This window comes from Pteropus medius, unplaced genomic scaffold (genome assembly GCF_902729225.1).
Source record: "Pteropus medius unplaced genomic scaffold, Ma_sr-lr_union100, whole genome shotgun sequence".
NCBI lineage: Eukaryota > Metazoa > Chordata > Mammalia > Chiroptera > Pteropodidae > Pteropus > Pteropus medius.
The window spans coordinates 4,325,481-4,337,813 of record NW_024350921.1 but is presented as its reverse complement, the minus strand read 5'-3'; the positions used below and the strand labels follow the sequence as shown (position 1 = coordinate 4,337,813).

General features: G+C 43.2%; 1 protein-coding gene across 4 annotated transcripts in view; it reads left to right on the top strand.

Moving 5' to 3' along the window:
• The window catches only part of ST6GAL2 (ST6 beta-galactoside alpha-2,6-sialyltransferase 2), a 66,672-nt gene that overhangs the window by 36,835 nt on the left and 17,504 nt on the right, over positions 1-12,333 (top strand). For all 4 annotated transcript variants that reach the window (XM_039840158.1, XM_039840157.1, XM_039840159.1 and 1 more), the window contains 3 exons: positions 1,132-2,130; positions 9,349-9,446; positions 10,850-10,951. In XM_039840158.1, the coding sequence (XP_039696092.1) occupies positions 1,188-2,130; positions 9,349-9,446; positions 10,850-10,951 (1,143 nt within the window). In that variant the 5' untranslated portion in view covers positions 1,132-1,187. The remainder of the gene's footprint in view (positions 1-1,131; positions 2,131-9,348; positions 9,447-10,849; positions 10,952-12,333) is intronic.

Sequence of the window (12,333 nt, the reverse complement as noted above, 5' to 3'; positions counted from 1 at the left end):
CTAGATGGTTTCCCTACTTTTTCCAACAGTGTCACCCAAACACACAGCCATGCATGCCTGTAGACCCAGCGCACATACACATGGACTCATGTCATTCTCTCAACTCATGTTTATTCAATGTCTGCCTGAGCTGGGTGCTGTGCTCAGCTTTTAGTTCTAGCAAGCTCAGTTATTGTTCCACAAGTATGCCTTACGTTTTTGCCTTTCTGGGTCTGGCTTACATTCCTGAAGCTTAGGTGCATTGCTTATTAATGTTTTATTGTTTCTCTTAGTACCAAGCACTGTGCTACCCAAGTATCAATGTAGCAATAAACATGAGTTCCAATACTACATGGAGGAGCGCTTCCTTCTCTCTTACATTCTGTCTTATACTTTTCTCTGCTGCCTGTGTCACCCTTTCTCCGTTGGAGGCTCATCTAGAGTCAGCAAGCTCTCTCATCCTCCCTTATTTAAAATTTTAACATACTTCCCTCTTACTACCTCAGAGACTCATGGTGAGAGTGGAGTAGGTGAGCATAATTTGAGGCACTATGGAAGTCCACAGAACTCCTGGTATAAGCCATAGTCATTGAAACATGGCTCATTCAGGCCCATAAGTGGACTTCTGGCATGTTTCAAGCAGCCTCCCAGGCCTAGGGCAGACCATGAAGAATCAGACATGGTTGTCACATTTAAGAAATTCACCCCTTAGAAATACACAGCAGTGCTGCTGTACAGTATACAAGACTTGAGCTTTTGGCCATCTGATAAGCAGATAAGAGATGGCAAACTCTGCTCAACTTTCCTACTTTGCTTTACCAAATTAGAATTCTATAAACCCAGTTGTTGGGGTGGCTCCAATTAAGCAGCTGTAGAGGTGGAGAGGCAGACATGTCACTGAGTGACCCAGAGAGGGTTTCCAAATATACACCTACTCTGCCTCTTCTCTCCCAAGACTCTCAACTGAGATGATGGGACCCCTTCGCAGAGGTCAGGGTGGGGAAGATGTAACACCTGAGTTTAGCCAAAGCTCCCAGATAATCCTGGGGTCTTATGCCCCATCTTAAGCCTCCCCTGTGAAGATAGACTCTCGCAAGCGATGTATGAGTAGGTGTCCTACGTTGGCTAACTGTAGACCTGGCTGTTTTTCAGGTTCATTCGGCCCCTGGCCACTTTAGGACACCAGGTGCTGACCCCAGAGACCTGCCATGAAACCACACCTGAAGCAATGGAGACAACGAATGCTCTGCGGGATATTTGCTTGGGGGCTCCTCTTCGTGGCGATTTTCATTTACTTCACCGACAGCAGCCCTGCTGAGCCTGCGCCCAGCTCATTCTCCCTCCTGGAGACCAGGAGGCTCTTGCCCATGCCAGGGAAGCAGAGGGCTATCATGGGCGCCATGCAGGAGCCCTCCTTACCCGGCAGCGTAGACGCAAACAAGGGGCTGCTCGATGGACGTCCCTCTGGCCCCTTCCTCATGGGTCCGCGTGACCTGCAGAGATGGGACCAGGTACAAGATCGTTTTGAAAACGAAGAGCTCTTTTCACCCCAGGCCAGGAAAAAGTCTCAAAGTGCTTTCCACCCGGGGGACGATGACTACTTTTTTGCTGCTGGTCAGCCAGGGTCGCGCACCCACACTCAGGGCACGTCGAGGTCCCTTTTCCCCGGGGACGTAGACTGGCGCGAGGGGGTGTCGCCGGCTCTTGAGGCCCATAGAGGGCCGGTGAAAAAGAGGCACCGGCAGCAGGGAAGGAGGCATGTGTTGGATGAAGGCGACGACGGGGACAGGCTGTACTCCTCCATGTCCAGGGCCTTCCTTCACCGGCTCTGGAAGGGAAATGTCTCCTCTAAGATGCTCAACCCGCGCCTGCAGAAGGCGATGAAGGATTATCTGAGCGCCAACAAGCACGGCGTGCGCTTCCGCGGGCGGCGCGCGGCCGGGCGGAGCCGGGCGGCCCTGCTGTGTGCGCTGCGGCGCCGGGTGCAGGTCCGCACTCTCGATGGCACCGAGCCGCCCTTCTCGGCGCTGGGCTGGCGGGCACTGGTCCCCGCCGTGCCGCTTGGCCAGCTCCACCCGCGCGGCCTGCGCAGCTGCGCCGTCGTCATGTCTGCCGGCGCCATCCTCAACTCTTCCTTAGGGGAGGAGATAGGTGAGTGTCATCGTGGGGACTCTGGTCGCAGCCCCAAGCTCGGTGCGTCATTTGAGGTTGGCAGCGTCTCCACCTACCTCTGGACCGCACTGATAGGGCACACCCGGGACCCGGCACTGGATGCTCCAGCCATTAGCTGAAGAGTGCTTTTCCCTTGCTGGGACGGAATGAGCCTGTTGGGGACCCCGGCGGAGGTTTTCTTTGGCGCAATTTTAGAACAGAGGTGTTCTCCCCATAGCTGGGTGAAAGGCCAGCACCTCGCCTTTTGCGGCCACGTCCTCTCTCACAGCTCCTGTCTCAGGATTCATTTCTCTTACAAACTATTCTGACTTGTTTGGCTCCCAGCCTGGCCCACAGAAGCTTGATGCACCTATAATGTGGTAGAGTCATGGGAGAGAAACAAGAGGATGAGAAAGGAAAGAACTCCCATGGGGCAAAGACAGGGGTGTCAGCTGGCTAAATGGATGTTGTGGCCTCAGAGGAGAGTCTGACAGCTCTTGAGAACACTATTCTTGTCTCAACAATGAGTTCTGACCTCCTACCCAGTGGTACAAATCCAACCTTTGGGTCATAGCCAGTGCAGCTAGCAGGGACCTTCTTCAGAATGGTAAATAACATGGCTACACCCCAGGCTCCCATCTTTCCTTCTGAACAGTGTCTTCAAATTCATGTACAGTGCTGGGGCACATCTGTTTCATAGTTGTTGTATGAGAGAAACAGACCGATGGAATGTATGTATATAGAGAAAGACTTTCTCCTGTGACTATGGGGAAATATCTATTCTGACGTTTGTAGGGCAACAGGTAGGCCGGAAATTCAAGTAAGAGGAGATATCTGGAGCCAGAAATCTGCAGGCTAGCAGGTGGGAAAGTCAGGCAAGGTTTCTCTGCTGCAGTCTGGATGCAGAATTCCTTCTTCCTCAGGAAACTTCAGTCTTTGCTTTAAGGCCTTAGATTTCCCTCTGCCCAGGCTAATTCTCTTGCTGTACCAGTGAGCAAGCAGCTTGGCCCTTCAGCCTCATTAACCCATTTAACAAACAGGTGTTTAGCCTCTACTACGTGCCAGCTTCGGTACTAGGTGACAGAGGAACAAATGTGAATCAGACACAGCATTGGCCTCAAATGCACATGTAAAACAACTGAGTCTAATACATTCTCACAGTAGACTGTATTAGCTCATAACTAATCTGGAAGAGACATTCAAGGGGTGTTGCCCACTTGTTAGAAAGGAATAACTCTTGTTTTCTGCATCTATTAATTGTGCTGTGTCCCTGAGGAGTGGCTGATACTCCAGAGCCATCCTGAAATTGGGGGGAATGTCATTGTAATTGGGCTCCACAACCCAGACCTTGTCTCAGATGTTCTTGGGAAGGAGGCTCTATGTGAAATTTTTAAAAATAAAAAAACACACAAATCTGGGCTTGAGGTCTGGGATCCCAGTGTCCCCGTGCTGACATTACAGCAGACTCATAATAACATTGTCCATGTTTCACATAAATGTGTAGCCAGAGCAAGAGCAGGGCAGCCTGCAATTGATTAGCAAAGAGCCATGGTTTAGATGTCCCTGGAGTGAAGTCACATCACAGTTCTTTCTCGTTTCCAAGGATCATTGTTAATAATGTAAGAAGAAATTTAAGTATTAGGCTTTAAAGCAGGCAGTAACTTGCTTCTGGTTTTGTTTTGCTTTGTTTTAAACACCTCTGCATCATGGTTGCATATTTGGATTGCTCTCGTTTGTCAGGGAGAATTCCCTTGCTCTTTATTCTGGCATAAATGACCCTGACCAGAGTGTTATAAACTCTACTCTGTTCAGAATTTGGAATAGAGTGTGAAACACTGGGGATTACATTTCTGGGGAATGTAAAATGCCAGTTATAGCTTTATTAATTTTTAGTATCTAAATTTATACTGTATGTACTTATCTGAAGCTTCATGATTAGAATTGTGGAATCATAACTGAAAAACACTCAGATTTTTGAAAATTCTCTTTACCGTTTTGCCTGTTCCTTTCAATTCAGTTTTAAGAATATCATCATGGCGTAATACAATTTGTAAAAACAGACATTTTCATTTTAATAGGCAGCAGCAGCAGTGTATGTGAGGTGCTGACGTTTCTCTTCCCTACTCACCGGAGTGTATACATGCTTATCAGTACATAGTTGTTAACGACTCTCTTAATAAAAACAGATTCTTGTAGAGGGCACCTTGGAATATTGGGAAATACTGAACTATTTAGCTAAATTCATCTTGGACCCTAAACATCTGCTTGTAAAGTGGCTTAATGAAGATCAGATTTACAAAAGGTCATAGTCTTATGAAAACTGAGGGCAGAGAACCTGAGACCATCTCCATGTCAGCCCTGCTGGGAGGCCCCCTCCAGGCTGCAGTGGCCCTGAATATTCAGCAGGGAGTCTCTACAGAAAGAAGGGTTGCCCCTTGGTTCCCTTTGTGGCTGCCCTCCAGCTCCCTCTGCTGGTTCTGTTGGCAGCACAGCCCTGTTTCCCAGTTCTTTTAGACTGGGTGATACTCTGTAATTGTTTTTAAGAACGTTATGTCATAGCGGTTGTAAACATTTCCACTTTGAATATGTTATTGAAAAGCAAACTGAACTGTTTCAAAAATGTGGGACATTCTTTCCTAGAGTCAGTGAGATTTTTTTTTCACCCATACATAAAAATAATAATTTGGTAATGAGATCACCTGCCAACAGTCCTATGGAAACACGCTGCAGAGATGTCTACACTGAACTGACAGTAGTGGCCTTTATATGGGAGATCAGGATCTGTGTACTTGAAGCTCGAATTCTGGGAAGAATGTGGGAAAATGTTGGGGGTAGAGTGTGTAGGGAGTGGGGCATAAAGTACTTGCTGGTGAGAGCTTGGGATTTGGCATATTTTGGTACCTAAAAAAAAGTGAGAAAGTAGGTCGGATAGTCATTCAGTAAACGATGATTATTTATTGATCCCCACTTCTCCAAGGCCTGATACTATGCCAGCTACTAGTGACACAAAGATGAATAAGGAACAGACCTACACCTCAAATTCGCTGCAGTCTAGTGGGGAACACAGACTGTGAACAGGCAGTGGCAATGTCGAGATTTGGAGAAGGACAGAGAGCTATGTAGACTGATAGGGAGGACGGTGAAATCCTGACCCACTGTGAGGGCTGGTGCCTGGGCAGAGAGAGGAGGTTAGCAAAGATTCCCCAGAAGAGGGGAATCCAGGCCAAAGGCCAGCATAGCAAGTAGGTGAGAAGCAGTGTGCATTGTGCAGGTGATGAGAGCTAAGTGAGCACCAGGGGCCTGGCGGGGAAAGGAGAGAAAACTGGATTGGTGGGCAGGGGTTCAGCCCCCAGATGTTCTTGCGCATCATTCTTTAGAAATACTTTAGCTAATAATTGTAATCACAGACAATACTTAATAGGGTATTTACAGTAGACGAGATCTAGTTCTAAATGATTTTATATGTTAACTGCTAGAAGGCTTGCAACCCTAAATAATAGATAAGATTATTCCTATTTTACAAATAAGGCAGTGACTTAGTGCTCATGCACCTCCTGGCTGGCTGCTCTTTGAAGAGTTTTAATCTTTGTCAGAGAAAGTGCTTAGCCTGGCTCCGTTCTCAAGGTCTACGTGAACTGGCTCTTGCATGGAAAGGCCTTCTCCAGAAATGATGCTTTACTTTATTCCTCTCGTGTTTGCTGTCTGATACATTTCTTCTTTTCTAAATAGGAATGGACAGCTTAGTTTTTAAGGTGCGTTATCAAGGAGATGCACACACAGCCAGACATACATTTACAAAACATGTCTGCGTGATGGACGCACTCAGCTCATCCTCCCCCACACACTTTTTCCTCTCATCTTGATCCACTTCTACTCACTGTTTACTGACAGCTTTAAGGAGGTTGTCTCCATCCACAGCAGCCTCTGACTCTATCTCCCTGCCTCCTCCATAAAACTGGCCTTTCAACTCTTCAGACTCATACCACTTCCAAAGGAGTTAAGCTAGATTAGACTTCTGTGCCCTGTGCCGTGTGGAGTTGTTTGAAGGCTTAAAACACCTCAGTGTCAAACACTGGCATTTAAAACCTGGGACATTTCCAGGAGTGATGCGATGAATTTGGAGTTACCACCTAATTAAATTGAAATGCATCCACTGCTTGGGATCCTTGGTTTGTTCACCTTACCTTTGGACGGGGCTGTGTCTGAGGGCAGTGTGGTTCAGTGCGAGGGCTGCGTCTTAGGGGTGCTGGCACCACTCTGCTCGCCCCAGTGTTGTTCTGAGGACCTCTGAGTGCCTGAAGTTTACCTCACTGCTTGGAACCTTTTCTCACTCTCTGCCTCTTCAGAGGGTTGTCTTAGGTCAGCAGTTCACACAGGGTGGTCTGCTTACACTGGGGAGTTCAAGACTCTTTCTGGGGTTCATGAGGTGAAAACTATGTTTATAGTAATACTGAGAAGTTTGTTTACTGTTGACGCTTGCACTGATGATGCAAAAGCATCGGTTGGTAAAACAGCTTAACACAAATCAGGACCCAACTCTTTAGTCATGCTATTTTTCACTACCAAGCATAGAAGTAAAAGAAAAAGGTGCCAGTTTCACTTATGGAGGTCCCTGATGAAACAGTAAAAATTATTGGTTTCATTAAATCTCAATCTTTGAGTAAACACGTTTTTAAGACAAAGTAGGAAATGATCTGAAAAGCACTCTGCGTACCAGCACACTGTGTGTTTGAGTCATCAAACACCACTTTTACTTGAAATAAATGACTGACAGACCTACTTTAGTCAGACTTGGATATATAACAGGTATTCTCTCAAAAAGGAATTAAGCGACCCTGTCACTTTTAGGATCATAACTAACAGTATTTGTTTCCTGCGATAAAATTCAAGCTTTCAAGCATGAGCTTGGAAGCCTCCCATACATATAACTGACCTGCAATCCATGGTAACATTAACTAATTTTTTGATAGTTTATGGTGAAATGCATCAATATTTGGAAAATCTGTGTAACTCATTGAACTGGGAGTTCCAGATGATCACTGCACAATACTGCAAAATTGTGCACGGCTGGATCATCCATTGAGAACAAGATAAACTAATGTGTTTTAATGTAACGGAGCATGAAAAGTTCATTGATATTGTGTCACATTCCTCATTGCAACTAACTTTTAAGAAACTAACACTTGTCAAGTTTTAATGAAGTATTAAAGAAGACTATTCCTAGTAATCTGGAAAGGCTTAAAATATTCCTTTCATTTTCAATGATACGTCTGAATCTTTATACACTTCCACTCAAGCAATATATTGCAACAGATTGAATGCAGAAGCAGCTAAAAAGTCAGACTTGCAGACATTTAAAATGGTGCCAGTCTTCTCACTATTTTTGTTTTTGAAAATATAGTTATTTTTGTAAAAAAGTATTTTTTAAGTTAAATTAATAAATATATATTTTTTTCTATTTTACTTCCTCCTATGGTATATATTGATAAATATGGTCCAAATAAACAAAACGTCTTTGGGTTGTCATAAATTTTCAAGAGTGTAAATGGGTCCTGAAATCAAAAAGTAAGAATGCAGAGATTGGCTAACTTCTTTTTTTTAAGAGCCAGGGAGGAAATGTTTTAGGCTTCGTGAGCCATGGGGTCTCTCACAACTTGGTTCTGCCCTGACAGACAAATAGTGAACAAATAGGTGTGTCTGTTGCAGTACAGACACACTTTAGTTATTTAGTTCAGTTATTTACTAAAACAAGTGGCAGGTCATAGCTTGCCATCTATGGCAAAATTTCCCCTAAAAGAACATTATGAGATTTTTTTGATGACATAGCCAGGTACCTTTTATGTATTCATTATGTGTTCCAAAGTTTATTAATTTTGGTACTTAAAACTGGAATCTGAATTATTCTGAGTCCAGTGCTTGTCAAGAGAAACATCTTTTGTAACAGTTTTAATGGTGGCATGCATGCTGAGTTTCCACTTCTTAAGCAGTAGGAAGATCTCTCCCAAGGAGACTGCTCAGGAGGGGTTAGCAGGACTCAAGAAGCCTAGCTGCTTTAGGGACTTGAGTGGGGTATGGTCACGGTAAATGTGGCATGTATCCATAGGCTCTCTGGCACATCAGGAATACATGTTCTCACCTCGTACTCTCCCACAAATAGGCATTGTCATTGCTCCAAGTTAAACTTGAAATGCGCATGGAATTCTAGAAGCTAAAGATAGCCCGTGGAAATTCCTGATTGCCGATTCACTCTGATTTCAGTCTGGTTTCTGGGAAACACATTAGCTGGCACAGGAAATTTCAAGACACATGAATGTATATAGACCGCTTTGTGGAAAGGGGACATACCTCCCATTTCCATCTGCTTTCCTCTACCTCTCACTCTTGTCTCCCTTGTCAGCCTTCATGATACGGGAGCCTTGTTTTCACTCAGGACCTCAGAGAACTTGGAAAAGTCTGTCTGTCAAGTCGAATGAAGAGGCATAGATTTATGTTGTGGTCTGAAGGTGCCCTTACAGAATATAAAGAGCCTTGGTAGCTGATGCCGTTGATGGTGGTCGCTCCCTTCCGCCGGGGCTGAGGCAGTAAGTCAGGCCATTGCTGGAAATTAGGCATGCTCTAAGATTGCTCACACCTGGGTTTTCTTGGCATCGTCAGCAGTGTGTAAAGCCGCACAGAAATCAGGGCTGGTTTTCTGTTTAAGCACAAAGTAGCACTGTGGTAAAGTTGAATTGAAGGCTGTGGCTCTCGGTGTGTGAGAGACGCACTTGGTCTTGGTGCAGGCAGCAGCCTTAGCGGCACCAGGAGCAGCCTCCGTGCTTTACAAACAGTGAGAAGCCACAGGTGAGCAGCCTGTCTATGGCATCCTTATCTGTTCCTATAGATTCCATCTTCAAAATGTTTTGGGATCTTTAGGGAAATGGCTGCATAAAGCATGTCACTTTTGAAGAATGTATACACATAACAAGTGTCTAAATATAACTTAGATGTTATAGGACCACTCGTAATTGAATAGATTTATATGTTTCCATGTTGATTTGCCCCTAGCCAGGACCTCATTCTAAACAAACAGTATTCTAAAAATATGTATATGGACGGATCTCTTAATTTTTGGTGTCTAATTAGGTTCAGGTATGGAAAGATTAACTTTAACATATTTTCCTAGATTACGTTGATTCTACAGAGAAAAAAAAAGCAAGTTTGTCACTTATGTGCCCTTAGATTCCCATGATGCAGTTTTGAGATTTAATGCTGCTCCTACCCGTGGCTATGAGAGAGATGTCGGCAATAAAACCACTGTGCGTGTCGTGAATTCCCAGGTAAGATGGACGCAATGTTTTCACAAATGTACTTTTTATAGCTAAATTGTCTGACTGCATGAGTGAAAAGAAATAACCAGTTATCCGTGATCATGATCTTGCTTATTTCTATGGATCTTATAATTATAAAAAAAAAAAATTAATGAGGAAAAATGAAGATAAATGAGAATTCATGTGTGACAAATAGGAAAAAATAAGCAAATACGATCAAAAGGAAAAATCAGAGTGTAGATTAAAAAAAATATATATATATATATCTTACACATATATATATGTAAGATCGTAGACTTGGCACGATGCATTTTGTGAACTTAGAAAAAGACTGTTAAACTTGGAAGAGCTTGTGACCATGAGAAGGCTTAGTGGATGAGGGAGAGAAAAATGAAAGCACAAAATCCAAGAGTCTGTTGGGTAGCTTGAAAACTTTTGTCTGTTACTTGAAAAATTTAAAAAATGAAAATGGATTGTTTAATGGAAAAATGAAAATATCTCTTTCTTTTGTGTTCTTACTAAGAACGTTTTCTAAATTTATAGCAAAATTATTCTCAGACCAAACCACAACAATTTCTAGAGTTTCAAACTTTATAGAAAAATATGAGGTGATGAGTAGTGTATGGTAAGTTGCTTGAAGAACAAAAGATTAGATTTCTTTATGCTACCCTGAGCCAGGCAGTGTGCAGCAACGTAAAAAACAATCACTGTATTTCCTTAATTTATAAATAGCATTGATTATAAGAGTCACCATTTGTTTGATAACAGCTTTTTAGAAGAAGAGATAAACCCCATCAAATTAAGGTACGTCCACCTGTGAGATACATTTTAACTTTGGATACATTAAAATGTGAAGGAAGAAAGTGCATCTTAAAAGCTGCGAAAAATTGTACCTTAAAACTGAGGAAAATCAAGACTTTTTTCCCCCAAAACTATAGCTAAAAAAAAAAAAAAAAAGTGATTGGCAGGTGAGATTGAAGAACCAGATAGGACCACAAAGTCAGGACTATTGTACTGGGGCTGATTCAGGTTGCCTGTCTCTCTGTGCCACCTTTGTCCTGAGACTGGCACTCTGGAGGCACCTTTATAAATCAGTTCATCCACGCCTGCAACTCATCAAATAACTCATGAAGGCAATTATAGAAGAGGTTGGGGGCACCTGAATTAGCTAGAGAGTTACATTTTTCAGGCACCGATTTGATTAAAAAAAAAAAACCTCATTTCCCCAAGCATTTCTTTTAAGTGCTTTAGCATGCAGTGCCAGCCTCTCTCTCATTCCCAGAGGAAAACATAAAGTCTGAGGAACTTTAAAAATAAATCAGAGCAAGAAAAATATTTTTTTCTCTCGTCTTAAAATATGATTTTGAAGAACCAAACACTTCTTTTGAAACAATTTTTCTATATATTTGCAGATTCTGACCAATCCCAACCATCACTTCATTGACAGTTCATTGTATAAAGATGTCATTTTGGTGGCCTGGGACCCTGCTCCTTATTCTGCAAACCTAAACCTGGTAAGTGTTTCCTTTGGTACCCCTACCCTGACCCTAATGGTCAGAAGGTACCTTTGACTGGTTATTAATGGAGGCAAGTCAAAGATTAAGCTTTGATTGACGGAATGAAACTGATCTTGGATGATACATATGCATTCATACCATTTTGATACTCACTTCCAGTAGCCTATTTAGTGAACATTGTCTGTCTAATGAAAAAGAGATTTTGCTCTGGAGGATTTTTAAAAATATATACCATGTCCAAATGTTCAGAAATTTCTAGGTATGCTGGAGGTTGGGCTGACTAAACTTGAGAATATTTCCGATGTGATAGGGTTACATCACCTTTCAAATAGTTGCAAGGCCTTTTGAAATAAATTAGAAGTGCTTGGCAAGAAAATCTAAATTTATGTATCAAGAGCTTATTTTTATTTAAATGGAACCTGTTAGGCTTTTTCTAAGTGTGTCACTCTTTGGCTTCTGTCTCTAAACCTTATTAATTTTATGTGCTATAGCATAAACCAAATGATTATTAGCCGTCAGAATGTAAGCAAGTTATGTTCATGACTATCAAGTCATTGCCTATCTAAATGAGCAGCTAGTCACTTTTGGTGAAACTTTGGGTAAAAAGCAGGTGTAATTCGTTTTTTAAAGAGGGTGGGGGAAGATGCATGATAATTCAGCCTTGTGACAGATGCTGTCGGCTGTGCCAAGTGTCTTTTGACTTGTTCTGCTATGACTTAAGAGAATATATCTTCTTAAGATGAAAGTGGGGGAACAGATATTGGTTCCACCAGGAAAAAACTTTCTAAGAGAGCTGTCCAAGGTCAAGTGGCTCCCGCTAAAAGCAGTGTCTGTCACTGTACATCTTGAGATTATGGCTGGACTGGACCTAGTGTGATTACTAACTGGCTTTTAACCAGGAGCGCAAATCAGAATCACCTGGAGAGTATTTTTCAAATATATCTGTCAGAGCCCCATTTCCAGAATGTAGCATACAGCCTTGATGTATGTTTTTTGAGAAAGCGCCAGTTGATTATCATATGTACCCTTTATTGAGAATCAAGTGTCATATGGCAGTTTGGACTTCTCTGCCTCCGTACCAGCCTTGGGTTCTCTGGCTTTAAGTTCTGACAGCTCTCTTGTTTGTGTACAGACTGAGAACTTCTAGTTGTTGGACCTTGTTTCTTTCTCTGTTGGAAGCATCTAAGCCCCGGGCACAGAGCTGTCTAACCCAGTGGGTGTGGGAAGCAACACTGCTGGAATCCAAATGTCAGGCCTGTGTCTGCAGGGCCTGTGCCCCCTACTGCTGGCTGAGGGCTGGGAGGAGGCATGCAGAAGCAAGGCCCACGTTCCTCATGCTTAGTCCCACCACCTTGTGGTTCGGGGGCATACTTTGCTAA